Source organism: Schistocerca serialis, chromosome 4 (genome assembly GCF_023864345.2).
Source record: "Schistocerca serialis cubense isolate TAMUIC-IGC-003099 chromosome 4, iqSchSeri2.2, whole genome shotgun sequence".
NCBI classification, from domain to species: domain Eukaryota; kingdom Metazoa; phylum Arthropoda; class Insecta; order Orthoptera; family Acrididae; genus Schistocerca; species Schistocerca serialis.
The window spans coordinates 596,040,094-596,064,122 of NC_064641.1; the positions used below are offsets into that span (position 1 = coordinate 596,040,094).

General features: G+C 39.2%; 1 protein-coding gene across 1 annotated transcript in view; it reads left to right on the forward strand.

Annotated features, from left to right (window-relative positions):
* Positions 1 to 24,029, forward strand: part of LOC126475355 (proton-coupled folate transporter-like) — a 311,104-nt gene that overhangs the window by 217,620 nt on the left and 69,455 nt on the right. Inside the window, exons 6-7 of the mRNA XM_050103168.1 lie at positions 2,871 to 3,012; positions 5,273 to 5,374. Coding sequence (XP_049959125.1) covers positions 2,871 to 3,012; positions 5,273 to 5,374 — 244 coding nt within the window. The remainder of the gene's footprint in view (positions 1 to 2,870; positions 3,013 to 5,272; positions 5,375 to 24,029) is intronic.

Genomic DNA, 24,029 nt, shown 5'->3' on the forward strand with positions numbered 1-24,029 from the left:
TTCATCTACATCCTCTGCCATTTCCATAATATTGCCCTCAAGTACATCGTCCTTGTATAGACTTTCTATATACTCCTTCCACCTTTCTGCTTTCCCTTCTTTGCTTAGAACTGGTTTCCATTTGAGCTCTTGATATTCATACAAGTGGTTCTCTTTTCTCCAAAGGTCTCTTTAATTTTCCTTTAGGCAGTATCTATTTTACCCCTAGTGAGATAAGCCTGTACATCCTTACATTTGTCCTCCAGCCATCCCTGCTTAGCCATTTTGCACTTCCTGTCAATGTCATTTTTGAGACGTTTGTATTCATTTTTGCCTGCTTCATTTACTGCATTTTTATATTTTCTCCTTTCATCAATTAAATTCAATATTTCTTCTGTTACCCAAGGATTTCTACTAGCCCTCATCTTTTTACCTACTTGATCCTCTGCTGCCTTCACTACTTCATCCCTCAAAGCTACCCATTCTTCTTCTACTCTATTTCTTTCCCGTATTCCTGTCAATTGTTCCCTTATGCTCTCCCTGAAACCTTATACAACCTCTGGTTTAGTCAGTTTATCCAGGTCCCATCTCCTTAAATTCCCACCGTTTTGCAGTTTCTTCAGTTTTAATCTACAGTTCATAACCAATAGATTGTGGTCAGAGTCCACCTGGTTCCTAAATCTCTGTCTTACCATTATATAATCTATCTGAAACCTGTTAGTATCTACAGGCTTCTTCCATGTATACAACCTTCTTTCATGATTCTTGAACCAAGTGTTAGCTATGATTGTTGTACTCTGTGTAAAATTCTACCAGGCTGCTTCCTCTTTCATTTCTTAGCCCCAATCCATATTCGCCTACTATGTTTCCTTCTCTCCCTTTTCCTGCTACCAAATTCCAGTCACCCATGACTATTAAATTTTTGTCTCCCTCCACTATCTGAATAATTTCTTTTATTTCATCATACATTTCTTCAATTTCTTCGTCATCTGCAGAGCTAGTTGGCGTATAAACTTGTACTACTGTAGTAGGTGTGGGCTTCATGTCTATCTTGGCCACAATAATGCTTTCACTATCCTGTTTGTAGTAGCTTACCCGCACTCCTATTTTTTTATTCATTATTAAACCGACTCCTGTATTACCCCTATTTGATTTCGTATTTATAACCCTGTATTCGCCTGACCAAAAGTCTTGTTCCTCCTGCCAGCGAACTTCACTAATTCCTACTATATCTAACTTTAACCTATCCATTTCCCTTTTTAAATTTTCTAACCTACCTGCCCGATTAAGGGATCTGACACTCCCATGCTCCGATCTGTAGAACTCCAGTTTTCTTTCTCCTGATAACGATGTCATCCTGAGTAGTCCCTGCCCGGAGATCCAAATGGGGGACTATTTTACCTCCAGAATATTTTACCCAAGAAGACGCCACCATCATTTAACCATACGGTAAAGCTCCATGCCCTTGGGAAAAATATAAAGTTATAAAGTTTAATTCCATAATTGTGAGCCTTGGTCTTTACATATTGTCAAAACATGAGTCTACCGCTCCACTGAACCATGGATTCATCTGTTGTGAAATTTTGGTGTGTAATATAAGTCTGTCCATTGTCTTATGAAAAATATGTAACAGGGGTTGAATTTTGTGCAGCCTGTTAGAAGGTGTAGGTTCATTGTGTTCTGGATATTTTGCAAAATGCAAATCTTGCAAGTTTCCAAAAAAATCTGTCCCTGCCTATAGCTCATTGAAAGCCGGGTAATCCAGAGAGTGCAGGTCAGTGCTCCGATAGTTACTCATTCTGCTTAATGGGATGGTTCCCATGTGGTAAAGTAAATCAAGAAACATCCTGAATTCTTCTACCTCCAGGGACTTCCAATTTTTTACCAATGATTTAGGAAGTATGGCCACTCTGCCTAAATATTGGGTGTAAAGATTTGTTTGTGTCACAATACGGTCAAGAAGTTCATCAACTGGGAATAGTTTTAGGAAGTCTAATGGAGTATTTAGGTGAGTCATGCCAACAGTTAGTTCAGATTTATTTCAAAAGGCATATCAGTTGTTTTAGGGACTTGTTTGGTCCATTGTCTAGAGAGGGGACAATTACCTGCAGTGCCGAGTCAGATACTTGGGATTCATCATCTTCATAGGAATCTTCACGTTCTTCAGGTAGTAAAACAAAATTTTCCTTCTCCAGCAACTCCTCATCATCATTATCATGAATGTTTTCGTAGATGTGCTCTTCTTCATCTTCTGCCATGGTTCCCAGACGTTTGTTGTCAGTGAGGATAGTCCTCACTTTCCACTCTTCTCTGCTTCGAAGTAGACAAAAATAAATGAACATACATGAAAGCTTAACCAGAAATTCAGACTTGTTTATTTGAGATGAATCATTGTATTAAAGCCTGAAAAAACAGATTAAAAGTAAGGAAGCCTAAACAAATGTTTGTTTTCCATGTATATCTACAAAACAAATTAACATTATTCAGATTCAAATAAAATGCCTACAATGAAGGACTCTAATAAGAATAGAGCACAAATTGGAAAAGAACACTTAAGAAGAGATTTTGTGACAATTGCATTATTATTTGTTTATCCATTAGAGTATTGGGATGTTTAAATGAGTGATTGTTTAGGTCTGGATAAGTATTTGATGATCAGTTTTCCATGCAGCAGACTTTCTTTTTGGTACAAGACTAAGGATGGAATATTTCTGAAACATGAAATTTATTGCTTGAGTTCCCTGTTGACAAGAGAGCAATCATTGATTTAACATATGTCGGTAGCGGGTAAGGAAACAATTTATGCATGTCTGACAGTGCTAAAATAAATTAGTTTTATTTAGTAAAATTTTATATTTCTGCTACCTTATCATTCTTATCTATATTTTCAGAATACAAATGTGAAATGTGTATTTCTTCAAGAGACAGTAGTGGAAGTTTTTAAGGTGAGCTTCAAATGGCGACCAAACTATGGGCGTGCCATTGTACTATTGGCAGCTACAGCACTGTCATTCTATGTTGTAACACTAATAGGTAGGTACAGCTTCCATTTTTCCATCATGTATATATTAAATATAGAATAAATGCAAATCCATATGCCTGTATTTGCATTATACTTGTAGTTCACACCATCTGATATGTAAAATCACTGGATCTTGGTTAATGTTTTTTGACCTCACTGTGGATACTCAGTGAATCATAATTACCAGGGATTTGGGGGGGGGGGGGGGAAAGGGCAGTTAAAGGTTGTTTTCAGTGAATTCATATGTAAAATCTTTGCCCTAGCTCATACACTATACCACTGTTTAGATGTGCTGCTCCGGAAGATCCCAGTGGCCGTCTTGTACACAGTTTTTTTTCTTCCCATTTCAGCATCAGGCTGTAGAAATAAGAATCATCTGTAGTATCAAAATCTTAGTAAGTCATCATCAGATGATCTGTTTAAAACAGCAGAAAAAAGGGGATGGTAAAGTACCAATACATTGAATTATAAAATTAAACCAGCTTCTGTGCACAACTACATGCACTTGAATAGGTTATGCAGTGTATGACTGAACACGTTAGGAAAGGTGCTCACAATGTAGAAAATCTGTGCTCTGATTGTTGGAATTGAAGGTTGCAATTATGTATGTTATGGTATCAACTTGTTAATGTTTAAATCACAGTTTTTTCTACCTTTGGGCCAGCAGCAGATTATATTTCTGATAATGCCATGATTATTAGAACAATGCACCAGAATAGCTGCTTATAATCACTAATCTTTATTCACAACTGACTGTTTCATCATCATTTATCACAATTGTCATGTAGGCCGAGACTGATGTGACGTCCATATTACATTGTTGGTGAACTTTCTTATAACTGTCACTATTATGATAAGATGGTAAATGACATAAATATATTGAAAATAGGACATTAATTATAGTTTGACAATAGTTTCACAGTTCAATCAATAAGTGCAACCACATCAAAGGAGTATTGGTGGAGAAGCCGATCGAATGTATGGTCCCTGAACAAGGGTAGCAGATTTTTCAGTAGTTCCCGAAGCAACAGTCTGGATTATGTAACATCATCAAACATGGCCTTGCTGTGTCAATATTGCAAATAGCTGAAAGAAAAAGGAAACTAAAACTCCTCTCCATTGTTTAATAAAGCGGTATTGTGTTGGGTACAATATTCTTGAGATAAAGTAGTCCACCCATTTTGTATCCGGCTGGGGACTTCGCAGGATGATGATATTATAGTATCAAGGAAATCATATCTGGCATTCTTCAGGTTGGAGTGTGGAACGGTATATGCCTTAATTGGATACATAAGTTAGAGAATTTAAAAATAGAAATAACACTGACAGTAAGTTCAATGATTGGGACTTTAATAGAATTGACAGATACTAAGAAAAATAGATCAGATCTACAAGGTTAAAGTAGCAGTAAATAAGCTAGTGGGAAAGGTGAGATGAAATAAGTTGCAGTACCTGAAAGAATGCTCCAAACAAGCAAGATAGTACTAAAATGTTACTGGAAAAACTGAGAAGTAGGCCTAAAACAAAGGAGTGAAATGTTGGTAGATCTTACTAACTGAAAGACGGGGTAGGCAAGACAGATAACAGTAAAAATGTGATTGGTGGGTGTGTCCTGGGTTATTCTGGACATTATTTAATGTAACATTAACAGTGTCTACAGATGCAAACTTGTTACAACATAATTAGTGAACAGCAAAAGTTGTGAATAAATAATGTTGAATGTTCTGCTGATTGTCTCATCAGATTAGTATTAGTTGTCTACTTTATGCAATAATATTCTTATTATCCAGTTGACTGGAAGCTTTAAAAGCCATCTGTATCACACAAATACCATATTCTGGCCTGTGAAAGCATTAGAAAATTTCTGTACTAAATCTGTAACTTCCAATCAGCTTAACTCTTAAGTTTTCATAATGAGATGTTTGTGGCAGTCTTCCTAAATCAAAAACGTGCACTCCCTTAGACTATACTTCACTTGAGAAAATGAAGTGGTCAACGATTGAGATGCAGTTGGTAGTTTGACAGCTTTCAGTCTGCTGCTTGACAGATTATACTTGCTGTCTGTAAAACAATCTTCACAAGTTTTACTGTAATGGAGAACCATGTTTACAGCTTTCAGAATATGAGCAGACATTTCTGGAAAGTGAACAGTGCCTGTACAGTCACTACACACCTGCCAGTCACAATATAAACAAATGTACCAATCAGTTGTTACATGAGGATGCTTATGTACAAGTGTACCCAACCACAACTGGAACTGTTATTTTACAGGAGAAGGTGGCATTATGTACCTATACACAATCAAGAAGTTTGGGTGGACTGTTGAAGATTATACGAGGCTATCCATAGCTGCTCTTTCCATGTCAGCAATTTGTAAGTATCTTACATCTAATTATTTATTGTTTTGCTGTGCATCAATATATCCACTACTACTACCATTATGAGTTTAGTGTTTAGTACTATTTTATCACATATTATTACTGTCATTTGAAATTTAGGAATTTGTTTTGAATGAAGTGTCAACACCAGTTGCACTTTTCTTTTTAAATTAACAACCATGACCAGCTTCAGCTCCCAAAGGCATTACACAGTGCTTTACGTCAGGTGTCCTGCGAGAACACATAATGACTTGTCCCAGGATGCCAGGCATATGTCGCGCTGAAACTGGTCACAGTTGTTAAAATAAAAATAAAAGTGCAACTGATGAAGCATTTTATTTAAAATCAATACTACAGTTGTTAGTTAGTTAGTTACGTGTTCCATTGATCAATCTTATGGTAAACATTATTATGTGGAACGTGTCAAGTATAGATTTATTTATTCCTATTCAAGAACTCATGTATGGTATAGAATAAAGGAGATATGATTTCAATTTATTTTTGAAACTATTACTGCCATCTGTCAAACATTTTATTTCATCTGGTGATTTATTAAAAAGTTTTACAGCAGCATATTTTATCCCTTTCTGTGCCAAAGATAGGTTAAATAGAGGCTAATGTAAGTCTTTCTTTCCTTGGTATTATAATCATGAATGTCACTGTTGTTTTTAATCTGGGCTATGTTGTCGAGAACAAATTTCTTTACTGAGTAAATGTACTTGAGGCTGTTGTAACAATTCCTAACCTTTTAAACAGATGTCTACTAGATGTTTGACTATGAGCCCCACACATTATTCTTAACACTTTCTTTTGAGCAGTACCTAAGTGTTGAGGCACCCCAAAATATTATTCCGTATGACATCAGAGAGTGAAAATTTGCAAAGTATGTTAGGTTACTAATTTCCTCAAAATTGGCAATTATTCTGATTGCAGAAGTTGCTGAACCTAGTCACTTTAGGAGATCTGAAATATGAATTTTCCAGTTAAGATTCTCATCTATATGTACACCCAGAAACTTATATTTATTGAAGAAACTGTACTCTTTGCAGCAGAAAATTGGATGTACTGTGTTTTTTTTTTTTTTTTCAAAGTTCAGAGCAAGACCATATGCAGAAAACCAGTTAATAAGTTTCCCAAAGACATTATTTGTATAATTTTCTATTGGAGTTTGCTTTACTGGATTAATAATGTAACTCTGGAACCTGTAGCAAGATAATCAATTTGCTGGACAAGAAAAATTTAGTTATAATGTAAAATAGTAAATGATAAAGCAGAATAATGTTTATCAAATTTCAAGAATAAATAGATAAAATAGATTAAAATCGTCAGCTCTGGTTTAATTGAGAGCCGCTTTATTGTTTCTTCGTCCTTGCGTATGAAGTCAGTGAATAACTTTTTGTGACATGAGATAAAATTTGTTATTTTGTTGTCATAGGTAGTTATATTCTTTTATTGAGACTTTTCACATTTTCTGTTTCATTCTGTGAATATCAGAACATTCTACCCCTATTTTTAATTTGTTAAACAGATGTGGTTCTGACACAACCACATGGTGGATTGGAAAGCAATGTTAATGGTGAATGTAGAACAAATCCATTGTGCCACTGGAATTTTGAAATCCAACATTACTTTGCAAAATCTTCACAGGTACTAAAGAAACTAGATTACAAACATGAATCTCCCCCCCCCCCCCCCTCCCAGAATCATTAATGTCCAAAGATGCAAAGTTAGATTCTTAGCTGTCTAGTTGTGAAATCAACAAGGAAGATACTAACATTACCAACCTGTTTGGACTCTCTTCAGTCTAATTAAAATCTATCAGCCTAATCTTCTTTCAATAACTGCACTTCCATTCTAAAAGTTAATAACAATGAAATGTATTTGCAGTTGCAAATATGGACAACCAACAGTTGTATAAGTGAATGACAACAATTTGTGCTGGAGCAGGACTCAAATCTGGTTTCCCACTTATTGCGAGCAGTTGCCTTACCAATAGGCTATCTGAGCATGACTCATGACCAGACACAAACTACCATATGGCATACAGCCTGCACTCATACACTGATTATATACATTCCCATACATGGCAGAAATTTTAATTGAAAGCCATGTGTTTCATAATAGCTGTAGTCACTAAAGTGTCATTGTATTGGAATTACGAATTGCAATATTGAAGTTAATAATGACTTAATGCATTTAATTTTACCCCCCCCCCCCCCACCCCAGTTCCTCTTAAGTATTATTTCCAAACAGTTCAGACGATCAGCTCGTTACTATTATGATCTAGATTGCGCAACACAGATTGATAAATTACACATCCTACAAATGGTTTGCTGAAATTATCACACAGCAGTGACAGATCTTCACTTAACTATTGGCTGTTGACTTCCTGAGACTTCGTGCATGATGTCTATTTATAGACATACGTATTACAGAAATTACAAAACAATAAAATTCATGACTATTACATTTTGGATATTAACATAAAAGATAGAGAAATGAAAGATACAAGATACAATAGGTGATGGAGTAAATTTGTTTTACTGAAAAGTGTATACTTATGAAATGAATAAGTAATAGATGCAAATTTTATGGGAGCAAAGTTTTAATGTGTACAAGGATTACCAAAGTTTTACAAGAATTTTCTAGATAGTGAAATTTTTTAGTTGGAGTAATTAATAAACTAACAGCTTATTTAAGCAAAAGTAAACATTTTTCAAAAGAGAAAACTCAGGGATACAAAAGTATAACACTGAACTTTGCAAACAGTTACAGTGATTGGAATATTCTGGGAAATGAAGATTTTGAATACATAGAGGTTCTGAAATATTAAGTTTTTTTGTAGAAATAGCAACACGTTTGCTTGATATAGGAGACTGAGGTGTTTCCAAATCTTCTACGTGAATTTTGAAACAATTACTTTTAGTGGGGTGGTATTCTGAAGAGCACATGGTTCACAGGTATAGTAAATTAAGAATATTTCTTTCAATAAAATATTGTCACATGCACTATTTACACTGTTGTCATTAGCAGACTGTAAATTGTACTGTGAATAATAAAATTTAGTGAAATACTGCATGAGTTACAATTTGATGATTTTGTGTGCTCATAGTATATGCATTACCATTAAAATAGAAAAAAAGGAGTGGTATAAGAACAAATAGGATAATTCTGTCCTGTTGCCTGTTGCCTGTTGCAAAGTGTCCTAACATGCCATATGTTATTGCTGTTATCTTCCATTCATTTGAGACCCTTTTTAACTCTTCATTTGATGGTCAGTTGGAGTTCCTTCATGCTTTTGATTTCTAATTCTAAATGCAAGAAGTGAACATACCTGCCACTACCCGTGATAATGTGTAACATGATAGTAAATGTCCAGGAGGAAAAGATATATTTTCTTGGATCTTTTTCTGACACAGAGTTTTCTTAAGATGTGAAGGAAACACACAATCTGATAACCCAAAAAATTACATCTACATCTGTGTGTACATCCACATATTGCAAAACACTTTGAAGTCCAGAAGACAGGGTACTACCTATTGTATCAAGTATTAGGTTACCTTCTGATATGAAGCATGATAAGAATGACTATTTAAATGCCTTTGCAGGCATAGGCTGTACCATATTTTTAGATTCCTCACTTCATACTGGTTCTTGAAACTTTGTAAGCTGAATAGTTTGCATTTTTCTTCAAGTGTTGCCAATTGAGGTTTTTCATCTTTTCCATCATGGTCTTCTGTGCATCAAACAAGCATGTGACCATTTGTGTTGCCCTTCTTTGTAAACATTCAGTATCTCAGTATTCAGTGTCCCATATATTTCAGCAGTGCTCAAAAATGGTTTACAAGAGCACGTTGTGAGCAGCCTCCTGTGAATACTGACTACTGACTACTTTTTCCCAGTATCCTATCATTTAGCCAAAGTCTGCCATCTGCTTTACCCAAGGTTAGCTTGTGTTGTCCTAAATATTGTTATATCAAGGAATTTGCATCAGTGGACTGATTCCAATCAAAGTGATATTGTATTTGAAGGATACTACAGTTGTGTATTTTGTGAATTGCACAGTTTTATGTTTCTGAAAATTTGAAGCCAGACACCAGTCTTAATAATAATAATAATAATAATAATATTTATTCAACATTGAATAATCAAATACAATCCCTAGAAATAATACAGTTTCGGGACATCATACAGATTATTCTTCTGAATATGTCAGTTTATAAATTACAAACTAAAAGATTTGTTTGTATTAATAAATTTTACATTTTGATGGATTTTACGTCTGGTAGTATACAATCACAATATTACAAATATTGTTTTCATCAACATTATATTAGTTGTAGGTTACTTAAAAATATGAGCTTGACATACTTATGAAAGACTTTTCATACAGATATAATACTTGTCTAGGGAATAAAAAGGGTTTTCAATTAGAATTCTTTTTAGCTGATCTTTTAATTTGTTAGCAGGAAGGGTTGTGAGACTTTTTGGTAGGGCATTGGCTAGCTTCAGCCCAGCATGAAGTGCATTTTTTTCATATAAAGCTGTTCTTTGGCTATTTACATGGTATCTGAACTTTTGCCTTGTATAATATTGGTGCAGGTCACAGTTGAAATTTGGATTAATTGTTTTCACAAGCAATATAACTTTCAATATGTACACACCTATAATGGTAAGCACACCTAATTTTGGGAACAGGTTCCGACATGATTCTCGAGGTTTGGCACCACAAATAATTCTGATAACTTTTTTCTGTAGTATTAATAATGTACTTAGGTTGGCTTGAGTTGTTGCACCCCATATTTCTACAGCATAGTTTAAGTTTGATGAGAATAGGGCATGATAAGCAGTTTTTAGTACACCCATGTCCTTACAATATTTGCTAATCATATTTATAGCAAACACATTCTTCGACAGTTTACATGCTAAGGAATCAATATGCATGTCCCATTTGAGGCTGTCCTGGATTGTAATTCCCAAGAACTTTGTCCATTTTTCCTTTTTTACAATGGCATTTCCTATGGATAATTTCATGTCACATTCTATTTGTTTCCTTGTCTTAAATTCCATCATTGCAGTCTTTGAAGCACTTACATTTAGATGGCTTTCATTAAAATACTTGACTATTTCATTAGTTACACTGTTGCACTGTACCTCCAGACTCTCATGGTGTTTGTGTTTACACACTATTGATGTGTCATCTGCGTACAATATTTTTGTACAGTTAGGAGAACAATACTGTATATTATTGACATAAATCAAGAAAAGAAGGGGTCCCAAGACAGAACCTTGAGGCACTCCATATTTGATGTCTGTAATTTTAGATTTGTAAGACCCACTGTTTGTTGTAAGCAAGACAAATTGTTTTCTATTGCTCATATACGATTTTATTAGCTCATAGCCAGTTCCTCTGATACCCAGGTTCCACAGCTTGTCAAGTAATATGGTGATGTTGACACAATCAAAAGCTTTTTCTAGATCAAGGAACACTCCAGTTACATACTTCCTTGTTCTCTATGGCCGTTATTATTTTGTCTATTAATTGTGCTGCTGCTACTGATGTTGACTTGTTTTTCATAAAGCCATTCTGATTTTCAAATATTAAATTGTGTTGACTCAGGAATGTCATTAGTCTAGTATAAATAACTTTCTCAACTACCTTAGAAAATGCAGGTAAGATTGAGATAGGGCGGTAGTTTTCAATTTTAGATTTGTCACCTTTCTTGTGAATCGGGGTCACTTGTACTGTCTTTAGACTATCTGGGAAACAACCTGATGCAATTACAACATTTACTGTTGTGGCCATGGCATCAGATATGTTGTCTATGCATCTTTTCAGTGTACTGATAGACAATCCATCATAGCCTGCTGATTTTGTAGTTTTTAATGACATTACTATGTTTTTGACTTCCTTGTTATTGGTTGGGGCCAAGTATATGCTTTATTTGATTGGAATGCCCCTATATCTATGCTGAACATTCGTAAAATGGTCACTGACAGATTTTCCAACAGAAGAAAAGTACTCATTAAAAACATTTGCAATCTGATATTGACATTTCATGATATGCCCTTTATGGTTTATAGTAAAATCACTTGTTGATCTGTCCTTACAATCCCTAAAGCTATTTATTACTTTCCAAACAGCTAAACCTGTGTTAGTAGAGTTTCTTAACATTGTGGCTACGTATTTACTTTTAGTTTCTAGCAGAAGATCACTATAGTAATCCTGATAGTTCTTAAATTCTACCTTTAGTCTATTATTATTGTTATTATTTATCATTGCATACTGGAAAAGTCTAAGTTTCTCTCTTGCTGTTTTTACTTCATGATTTATCCAGTTATTTTTTTGTATCTTTTTGCAGTCATTTACTGTAAAGGTCATTTCTGGACATGAGACATGGAAGCAATAATAAAAATCTGATGAAAATTCACTGAAAGTAATGCTGTTTTTTTCACCCCATTGTAAGCTTTTTAGCAAACTGTTGAAATCTTTAACATTGTCATCATTGGCCATTCTTTTTGTCGCATATTGTTTCTCTTTTCTATTGACATGAAGATTTTCAGCTTCTATCAGTACCTGTACTGCTTGGTGGTCAGAAATGGCAAGCTTCAGAACTGATGCACTGCATGTAAAGTGGGACATGTTAGTTATAATGTTGTCAATGCATGATTTTACACTATTGACCTCTCTAGTGGGCTCGTTTATCAGAAATATTAAGTTAAATTGAGCTAATATTAGCATTAGTTTTTTAGATACAGAGTCATTGGACAGCAAGTTGGTTGGTTGGTTGGTTTGGGGAAGGAGACCAGACAGCGTGGTTATCGGTTTCATCAGATTAGGGAAGGATGGGGAAGGAAGTCGGCCGTGCCCTTTCAGAGGAACCATCCCGGCATTTGCCTGGAGTGATTTAGGGAAATCACGGAAAACCTAAATCAGGATGGCCGGACGCGGGATTGAACCGTCGTCCTCCCGAATGCGAGTCCAGTGTCTAACCACTGCGCCACCTCGCTCGGTAGGACAGCAAGTCAATGTTTATATCTCCAGTTAGTATTATGTTAACCCAGCCATTTTTTATGCAGTGTTTACTGTCAATGTCAACAAGCAGGTCATTAAGAACATCAAAGAAACTATGTAGGCTACCAGATGGAGGTCTGTATAGGCCTATAATAATTAAGTTCTCTTTCCCCCACTTATAATTAATTGCTGCTAGTTCTATCACACCCTCAATGCTGAAAGCACTTACATCTATTAAACTATAATTACTACCACTAGCTGCAAAGATAGCCACCCCACCACCACGTTTCTCTTTTCTACTGAAGGCAGAGCAAAAGTTCATGGAAAGTGGCTTACATACGCTAATTAGCTCATCTGTGTACCAGTGTTCACTTATAACTAAAACATCAGGGTTATCAATTGCTGCAATGGTATCCAACTCGTTCTGCTTATTGCCAAGACTTTGAAAGTTCTGCTGAATTAATTTGAAAGTGAGTTTGGATTGTTGAATGCTTGATGGACGTGTCACCCTGCCAGAACCAATTATACATTTATCCCTAAAAAAGAAATATCGGTTGACAGAGTGGGTTTGGTATTTTTCACTATCCATTTATTCAAGTTGGTCTGTTTCCATGTACTGGGAGCCTGGGAAGAATCAGCTTTACCTGGTGTTTTCAGCAGCCATTTGTCCAATGTCGTCTGTCTATACTCATTCCTGCAGTCTTCTTGTGTTGTGGAGCACTCATTCTTCGAATGTGTGTGTTTTGAGTATACGTTGTTCCTAGCATTTACGACGATTTCACAAATAATGGACGCTAAGTGACTTTTTCCACGCCGATTGAGGTGAAGGCCGTGAGTGGTGTAAAGATCTCTACTAAAATGTTGCATGTTGACCATTTGTACATTTGCGTAACGGTTGCAAATTTCTGCATATTGACTGTTTGTATATGCTAATGCCCTGTTTACACACGAGAATTGAGGCAAGTCATACCTGTGTGGAATATCGAGAACAATGACGTTTGAGTCATTTAGATGGTTTAGGGCAGATTTTAGTGCATTAACAGCTTGCAAACCATCGTTGTGTGCGATGTCATTTGCACCACCACATATTACAATGAAGTCTTCATTCATTGTCTTTCGAGAGATATTGTTTACAGTTGAAAGCACTTGGTCAAGACGAGCGCCAAGTTTAATAAAACCTGAGGCATTTACTTCACTGTTTACGCTTTTTATTTTGTGTGCAAGGCCTCTAAGATGACTATTACCCATTAAACATACGTTTATTCTTCTTGCTGCATTTGTGGTGTTAGTTAAATTAACTGTCATCTTGAATGTTGAATTTACCTTGCTTCTATTTATGAGTGACGGTTTTGGCTGGCGAGGTTCCACATTTTGCTTAATAACAGGCATTTCTTTCAGATGGTGCACGATTTGATCTTTTGTAGATAGGCCTACCATTTTTTGGAGCACGGCAGGAGAATGTATTACTAATGACGATGAAATGATTGCGCTATGGTTAGCGTTACCGGTATACCCAGAATGTGTTGGAAAACTTGAAATGGTGACGGAATCTTCGGTCACTGTGTACACTTTATTTCTGTCGAATTCACTTGCGCCCTGCTCGGCAGTTTTTAGTTTTCTATGATCTTTTTCAAGACATTTGAGTCTATGAGATAACACTTTGTTTTCTGCCAAGGATCTGCGCACATTTTCTTGCAACGAATTAATAGTTTCAACAAGTTTTGCTTTGTCAGGATGGACTTCACATGTTACACACTTACATTTTGATCTGGATGATTTTTCACTGCGAGTTTTTGGCGTGGCACTAGACTTGAAACTGTGCGGAGCACTTTTGTTGATCATCTTCTTGCTATTGACGCCGGATAACATATGGAAATTTGAAATAGCTGGAGGCACAAATTCACTAAACTTTCCACCACATTGAAATCTTATTAAGCTCTGATTCATTATCTGAGCAGCATTTTTGTGATATTACTTACTATAGGCAGTTGCATCATCTGCGGTTGATATTTTTTCATACTATAATAAATAAGTGTTAGTGTGACACTGGGCCAGATGTTGTTTAGAAGTAGAGAATACTGCATCCAATTGATTGTCTTCCACAGATTGGAAATTATGATATAAGAAGTGCACAAGTTAGGTTTTACAAGACTAGCATTTTTTTCAGAATCAGTGCTAGTTGGCATAGACAAGGTAATTCTGTTCCAGGTACCTTATTATATTTGAGCTCAGAATATGTTTTAAGATTCTACAATAGATGGTTGTTAATAGATGGTTGATGGCCCTGAAAAGGGCTCAGATGAAAAGGTTAGCTGTGACTCTCAAGGAACAGAAAATGCATTGGAAGTGGAAAAGTTTTGGGCAAAGATAACATAGTCAGAATTGTGTAAAATATGTATGTTTCTGATGTTGTTGTTTTGATCATCAGTTCGGAGACTGGTTTGATGCAGCTCGCCATGCTACTCTATACTGTGCAAGCTTCTTCATCTCCCAGTACCTACTGTAACCTACAGCCTTCTGAATCTGCTTAGTGTATTCATCTCTTGGTCTCCCTCTATGATATTTACCCTCCACGCTGCCCTCCAATACTAAATTGGTGATCCCTTGATGCCTCAGAACATGTCCTACCAACCGATCCCCTTTTGTAGTCAAGTTGTACCACAAATTTCTCTTCTCCCGAATTCTATTCAATTCCTCCTCATTAGTTATGTGATCTACCCATCTATTTTCAGCATTCTTCTGTAGCACCACATTTTGAAAGATTCTACTCTCTTCTTGTTTGAACTATTTATCGTCTATGTTTCACTTCCATACATTGCTACACTCCATACAAATACTTTCAGAAACGACTTCCTGACACTTAAATCTATACCCAATTTTAACATATTTCTCTTCTTCAGAAACACTTCCCTTGCCATTGCCAGTCTACATTTTATATCCTCTCTACTTCAACCATCATCAGTTATTTTGCTCCCCAAATAGCAAAACTCATTTACTACTTTAAGTGTCTCATTTCCTAATCTAATTCCCTCTGCATCACCTGATTTAATTCGACTACATTCCATTATCCTCATTTTGCTTTTGTTGATGTTCTTCTTATAACCTCCTTTCAAGATAATGTCCATTCTGTTCAACTGGTCTTCCAAGTCCTTTGCTGTCTCTGACAGAATTACAAGTCATCGGTGAACCTCAAAGTTTTTATTTCTTCTCCATGGACTTCAATACCTACTCCGAATTTTTCTTTTGTTTCCTTCACTGCTTGCTCAATATACAGATTGAATAACATCGGGGATAGGCCCCTTGACTCTTAAACTGTCATCTGGTTTCTGTACAAATTGTAAATAGCCTTTCACTCCCTGTACTTTACACCTTCCACCTTCAGAATTTGAAAGAGAGTATTCCAGTCAACATTGTCAAAAGCTTTCTTTAAGTCTACAAATACCAGAAACGTAGTTTTGCCTTTCCTTAATCTATCTTATAAGATAAGTCATAGGGTCAGTATTGGCTCACGTGTTCCAATGTTTCTACGGAATCCAAACTGATCTCCCCGAGGTCGGCTTCTACCAGTTTTTCCATTTGTCTGTAAAGAATTTGTGTTAGTATTTTGCAGCTGTGACTTATTAAACTGATAGTTCAGTAATTTTCACATCTGTCAACACTTGCTTTCTTTGGGATTGAAATTATTATATTCTCCTGGAAGTCTGAGGGTATTTCACCTGTCTCATACGTCTTGCTCACCAGATGGTCGAGTTTTGTCAGGGCTGGCTCTCCCAAGGCTATCGGTAATTCGAATAGAATGTTGTCTAGTCTCAGGGCCTTCTTTCTACTTAGGTCTTTCAGTGCTCTGTCAAACTCTTCAAGCAGTACCATATCTCCCATTTCATCTTCATCTAGATCCTCTTCCATTTCCACAAATATTGTCCTCAAGTACATCGCCCTTGTATAGACCCTCTATATACTCTATCCACTTTTCTGCTTTCCCTTCATTGCTTAGAACTGGGTTTCCATCTGAGCTTTTGATATTCATACAAGTGGATCTCTTTTCTCCAAAGGTCTCTTTAATTTTCCTGTAGGCAGTGTCTACCTTACCTCTAGTGAGATAAGCCTCTACATCCTTACATTTGTCCTCTAGCCATCCCTGCTTAGCCATTTTCCAGTTCCTGTCGATCTCATTTTTGAGACGTTTGTATTCCTTTTTGCCTGTTTCATTTACTGTATTTTTGTATTTTCTCCTTTTATCAATTAAATTCAGTATATCTTCTGTTACCCAAGGATTTCTACTAGCCCTCGTCTTTTTACCTACTTGATCCTCTGCTGCTTTCACTATTTCATCTCTCAAAGCTACCAATTCTTCTTCTACTGTATTTCTTTCCCCCATTCCTGTCAATTGTTCCCTTATGCTTTCCCTGAAACCTTATACAACCTCTGGTTTAGTCAGTTTATCCAGGTCCCATCTCCTTAAATTCCCACCTTTTTGCAGCTTCTTCAGTTTTGATGTACAGTTCATAAACAATAGATTGTGGTCCGAGTCCACATCTGCCCCTGGAAATGTCTTACAATTTAAAACATACTTCCTAAATCTCTGTCTTACCATTATATAAACTGTCTGAAACCTTCCAGTATCTCCGTGCCTTGTCCGTGTATACAACCTTCTTTCATGATTCTTGAACCAAGTGTTAGCTATGATTAAGTTAGGCTCTGTGCAAAATTTTACCAGGTGGCTTCCTTATTCATTCCTTACCCCTATACCATATTCACCTATTAGATTTCCTTCTCTTCCTTTTCCTACTACCAAATTCCTGTCACCTATAACTATTAAATTTTCATCTCCTTTCACTATCTGGATAATTTCTTTTATCTCGTCATACATTTTGTTGATCTCTTTGTCATTTGCAGAACTAGTTGGTGTATAAACTTGTACTATTGTGGTAGGCGTGGGCTTTGTGTCTATCTTGGCCACAATAATGCATTTACTAAGCTGTTTGTAGTAGCTTGCCTGCACTCTTATTTTTTTATTCATTATTAAACTCCTTAATTACCCCTATTTGATTTTGTGTTTATAACCCTGTATTCACCTGACCAGAAGTCTTGTTCCTCCTGCCACTGAACTCACTAATTCCCACTATATCTAACTTTAACCAATCCATTTGCCTTTTTAAATTTTCTAACCTACCTGCCTGATTAAGGGATCTGACATTCCATGCTCCGATCTGTAGAATGCCAGTTTTATTTCTTCTGATAATGATGTCATCCTGTGTAGTCCCTGTCCGGAGATCTGAATTGGGGACTATTTTACCTCCAAAATATTTTACGCAAGAGGACACCATCATCATTTAACTGTACAGTAAAGCTGCATGTCCTCGGGAAAAATTACGGCTGTAATTTCCCCTTGCTTTCAGCCGTTCACAGTACCAGCACAGCAAGGCCATTTTGTTTAGTGTTACAAGGCCAGATCAGTCAATCATCCAGACTGTTGCAACTGCAACTACTGAAAAGGCTGCTGCCCCTCTTCAGGAACCAAGCATTTGCCTGGCCTCTCAACAGATACTCCTCCATTGTGGTTGCACCTACAGTACGGCAATCTGTATCGCTGAAGCACGCAATCCTCCCCACCATCGGCAAGGTCCATGGTTCGTGGGGGATGAAGTTTCTGATAAGGGAATGAAATAAAATTGTACTAGTTGCTGGAGCTTGACCTATTGTCCTCTTGGCAGACAGCCTTGCATTATATCTTCTCACATCCACCACTTACAAAACTGCAATTATCACAATCAATTGTATGAAGTTTAAAATTTCTATCATTGACTATAGTATGATTGGAGAACATATGCTTACAATGCCCCTAATGTTACCCTTTTAATAATTAAATGGTACGTACACTGATTCAGTGAAATATATATATATATATATATATATATATATATATATATATATATATATATATATATATATATATATATATATATAATGGAAGGAAACATTCCACGTGGGAAAAATTATATATAAAAACAAAGATGAGGTGACTTACCGAACAAAAGCGCTGGCAGGTCGATAGACACACAAACAAACACAAACATACACACAAAATTCAAGCTTTCGCAACAAACTGTTGCCTCATCAGGAAAGAGGGAAGGAGAGGGGAAGACGAAAGGAAGTGGGTTTTAAAGGAGAGGGTAAGGAGTCATTCCAATCCCGGGAGCGGAAAGACTTACCTTATGGGGGAAAAAGGACGGGTATACACTCGCGTACACACACATATCCATCCACACATATACAGACACAAGCAGACATATTTAAAGACAAAGAGTTTGGGCAGAGATGTCAGTCGAGGCAGAAGTGTAGAGGCAAAGAAGTTGTTGAAAGACAGGTGAGGTATGAGTGGCGGCAACTTGAAATTAGCGGAGATTGAGGCCTGGCGGATGACGAGAAGAGAGGATATACTGAAGGGCAAGTTCCCATCTCCGGAGTTCGGATAGGTTGGTGTTGGTGGGAAGTATCCAGATAACCCGGACGGTGTAACACTGTGCCAAGATGTGCTGTCCGTGCACCAAGGCATGTTTAGCCACAGGGTGATCCTCATTACCAACAAACACTGTCTGCCTGTGTCCATTCATGCGAATGGACAGTTTGTTGCTGGTCATTCCCACATAGAATGCGTCACAGTGTAGGCAGGTCAGTCGGTAAATCACGTGGGTGCTTTCATACGTGGCTCTGCCTTTGATCGTGTACACCTTCCGGGTTACAGGACTGGAGTAGGTGGTGGTGGGAGGGTGCATGGGACAGGTTTTGCATCGGGGGCGGTTACAAGGATAGGAGCCAGAGGGTAGGGAAGGTGGTTTGGGGATTTCATAGGGATGAACTAACAGGTTACGAAGGTTAGGTGGACGGCGGAAAGACACTCTTGGCGGAGTGGGGAGGATTTCATGAAGGATGGATCTCATTTCAGGGCAGGATTTGAGGAAGTCGTATCCCTGCTGGAGAGCCACATTCAGAGTCTGGTCCAGTCCCGGAAAGTATCCTGTCACAAGTGGGGCACTTTTGTGGTTCTTCTGTGGGGGATTCTGGGTTTGAGGGGACGAGGAAGTGGCTCTGGTTATTTGCTTCTGTACCAGGTCGGGAGGGTAGTTGCGGGATGCGAAAGCTGTTTTCAGGTTGTTGGTGTAATGATTCAGCGATTCTGGACTGGAGCAGATTCGTTTGCCACGAAGACCTAGGCTGTAGGGAAGGGACCGTTTGATGTGGAATGGGTGGCAGCTGTCATAATGGAGGTACTGTTGCTTGTTGGTGGGTTTGATGTGGACGGACGTGTGAAGTTGGCCATTGGACAGGTGGAGGTCAATGTCAAGGAAAGTGGCATGGGATTTGGAGTAGGACCAGGTGAAACTGATGGAACCAAAGGAGTTGAGGTTGGAGAGGAAATTCTGGAGTTCTTCTTCACTGTGAGTCCAGATCATGAAGATGTCATCAATAAATCTGTACCAAACTTTGGGTTGGCAGACTTGGGTAACCAAGAAGGCTTCCTCTAAGCGACCCATGAATAGGTTGGCGTACGAGGGGGCCATCCTGGTACCCATGGCTGTTCCCTTTAATTGTTGGTATGTCTGGCCTTCAAAAGTGAAGAAGTTGTGGGTCAGGATGAAGCTGGCTAAGGTGATGAGGAAAGAGGTTTTAGGTAGGGTGGCAGGTGATCGGCGTGAAAGGAAATGCTCCATCGCAGCGAGGCCCTGGACGTGCGGAATATTTGTGTATAAGGACGTGGCATCAATGGTTACAAGGATGGTTTCCGGGGGTAACAGATTGGGTAAGGATTCCAGGCGTTCAAGGAAGTGGTTGGTGTCCTTGATGAAGGATGGGAGACTGCATGTAATGTGTTGAAGGTGTTGATCTACGTAGGCAGAGATACGTTCTGTGGGGGCTTGGTAACCAGCTACAATGGGGCGGCCGGGATGATTGGGTTTGTGGATTTTAGGAAGAAGGTAGAAGGTAGGGGTGCGGGGTGTCGGTGGGGTCAGGAGGTTGATGGAGTCAGGTGAAAGGTTTTGCAGGGGGCCTAAGGTTCTGAGGATTCCTTGAAGCTCCGCCTGGACATCGGGAATGGTGTTACCTTGGCAAACTTTGTATGTGGTGTTGTCTGAAAGCTGACGCAGTCCCTCAGCCACATACTCCCGACGATCAAGTACCACGGTCGTGGAACCCTTGTCCACCGGAAGAATGACGATGGATCGGTCAGCCTTCAGGTCACGGATAGCCTGGGCTTCAGCAGTGGTGATGTTGGGTGTAGGATTAAGGTTTTTTAGGAAGGATTGAGATGCAAGGCTGGAAGTCAGAAATTCCTGGAAGGTTTGGAGAGGGTGATTTTGAGGAAGAGGAGGTGGGTCCTGCTGTGACGGAGGACGGAACTGTTCCAGGCAGGGTTCAATTTGGATGGTGTCTTGAGGAGTCGGATCATTAGGAGTAGGATTAGGGTCATTTTTCTTCGTGGCAAAGTGATACTTCCAGCAGAGAATACGAGTGTAGGACAGTAAATCTTTGACGAGGGCTGTTTGGTTGAATCTGGGAGTGGGGCTGAAGGTGAGGCCTTTGGATAGGACAGAGGTTTCGGATTGGGAGAGAGGTTTGGAGGAAAGGTTAACTACTGAATTAGGGTGTTGTGGTTCCAGATTGTGTTGATCGGAATTTTGAGGTTTTTGAGGGAGTGGAGCTGGAAGTGGGAGATTGAGTAGATGGGAGAGACTGGGTTTGTGTGCAATGAGAGGAGGTTGAGGTTTGCTGGAAAGGTTGTGAATGGTGAGTGAGTTGCCTTTCCGGAGGTGGGAAACCAGGAGATTGGATAGTTTTTTGAGGTGGAGGGTGGCATGCTGTTCTAATTTACGGTTGGCCTGTAGGAGGATGCTCTGGACAGCCGGTGTGGATGTGGGAGAGGAAAGATTAAGGACTTTTATTAAGGATAGGAGTTGACGGGTGTGTTCATTGGCTGAGTTGATGTGTAGGTGAAGGATTAGGTGGGTGAGGGCAATGGATTGTTCAGTTTGGAACTGGTATAGGGACTGATGGAAGGAAGGGTTGCAGCCAGAGATGGGAACTTTAAGTGTGAGGCCTTTGGGGGTGATGCCAAATGTCAGACAAGCCTGAGAAAATAGAATATGGGAGTGTAATCTGGCTAGGGCGAAGGCATGTTTGCGAAGGGAATGTAAATAAAACTTAATGGGGTCATTGTGGGGGTGTTGTGAGGGTGACATGGTATTAGAAGGTGGAAAGTGTAACATGAGGTGAAATGAAAATGAAAATAAAAATATATGGGGAGAGATAAAGGTGAACCGGAAAGAAACAGGAGATCTGGAATGAAAAAAGGCGAAAAGGTGTTGGTTACAGCTGGGCTATGTTGGACTTGGGTTGGTAGACAACGATGTGCATAAAGGTTAGGTGGTTGTGTTGCCGCCAAAACACGTTAAAGGACGCAGAAATTCGGGAAAATTTCGAAAAAACTGCGTGTAGTATATTAAAAGGAGTGGTAATGTGGTGGCAGATTATGAAAATGAGACTAACAATTGTCTGACGAAGAAATAATCGCGTTAAAACCTGTGGGAAGCGGCTAAAAATGATCAGTGGTGTGGGAAAAACGGAAATGGAAATAAAGCGAAAGTTATTAGAACTGGCCGAAATGGTTGTTTAAAAGGTGAAAGGAGCTGTTTGTGGACTAGAAACGGTGGATATTATAGCGGCGGTAGTGCTGAGGGACTGCGTCAGCTTTCAGACAACACCACATACAAAGTTTGCCAAGGTAACCCCATTCCCGATGTCCAGGCGGAGCTTCAAGGAATCCTCAGAACCTTAGGCCCCCTGCAAAACCTTTCACCTGACTCCATCAACCTCCTGACCCCACCGACACCCCGCACCCCTACCTTCTACCTTCTTCCTAAAATCCACAAACCCAATCATCCCGGCCGCCCCATTGTAGCTGGTTACCAAGCCCCCACAGAACATATCTCTGCCTACGTAGATCAACACCTTCAACACATTACATGCAGTCTCCCATCCTTCATCAAGGACACCAACCACTTCCTTGAACGCCTGGAATCCTTACCCAATCTGTTACCCCCGGAAACCATCCTTGTAACCATTGATGCCACGTCCTTATACACAAATATTCCGCACGTCCAGGGCCTCGCTGCGATGGAGCATTTCCTTTCACGCCGATCACCTGCCACCCTACCTAAAACCTCTTTCCTCATCTCCTTAGCCAGCTTCATCCTGACCCACAACTTCTTCACTTTTGAAGGCCAGACATACCAACAATTAAAGGGAACAGCCATGGGTACCAGGATGGCCCCCTCGTACGCCAACCTATTCATGGGTCGCTTAGAGGAAGCCTTCTTGGTTACCCAAGTCTGCCAACCCAAAGTTTGGTACAGATTTATTGATGACATCTTCATGATCTGGACTCACAGTGAAGAAGAACTCCAGAATTTCCTCTCCAACCTCAACTCCTTTGGTTCCATCAGTTTCACCTGGTCCTACTCCAAATCCCATGCCACTTTCCTTGACGTTGACCTCCACCTGTCCAATGGCCAACTTCACACGTCCGTCCACATCAAACCCACCAACAAGCAACAGTACCTCCATTATGACAGCTGCCACCCATTCCACATCAAACGGTCCCTTCCCTACAGCCTAGGTCTTCGTGGCAAACAAATCTGCTCCAGTCCGGAATCCCTGAATCATTACACCAACAACCTGAAAACAGCTTTCGCATCCCGCAACTACCCTCCTGACCTGGTACAGAAGCAAATAACCAGAGCCACTTCCTCGTCCCCTCAAACCCAGAATCCCCCACAGAAGAACCACAAAAGTGCCCCACTTGTGACAGGATACTTTCCGGGACTGGACCAGACTCTGAATGTGGCTCTCCAGCAGGGATACGACTTCCTCAAATCCTGCCCTGAAATGAGATCCATCCTTCATGAAATCCTCCCCAATCCGCCAAGAGTGTCTTTCCGCCGTCCACCTAACCTTCGTAACCTGTTAGTTCATCCCTATGAAATCCCCAAACCACCTTCCCTACCCTCTGGCTCCTATCCTTGTAACCGCCCCCGATGCAAAACCTGTCCCATGCACCCTCCCACCACCACCTACTCCAGTCCTGTAACCCGGAAGGTGTACACGATCAAAGGCAGAGCCACGTGTGAAAGCACCCACGTGATTTACCGACTGACCTGCCTACACTGTGACGCATTCTATGTGGGAATGACCAGCAACAAACTGTCCATTCGCATGAATGGACACAGGCAGACAGTGTTTGTTGGTAATGAGGATCACCCTGTGGCTAAACATGCCTTGGTGCACGGCCAGCACATCTTGGCACAGTGTTACACCGTCCGGATTATCTGGATACTTCCCACCAACACCAACCTATCCGAACTCCAGAGATGGGAACTTGCCCTTCAGTATATCCTCTCTTCTCGTCATCCGCCAGGCCTCAATCTCCGCTAATTTCAAGTTGCCGCCACTCATACCTCACCTGTCTTTCAACAACTTCTTTGCCTCTACACTTCTGCCTCGACTGACATCTCTGCCCAAACTCTTTGTCTTTAAATATGTCTGCTTGTGTCTGTATGTGTGGATGGATATGTGCGTG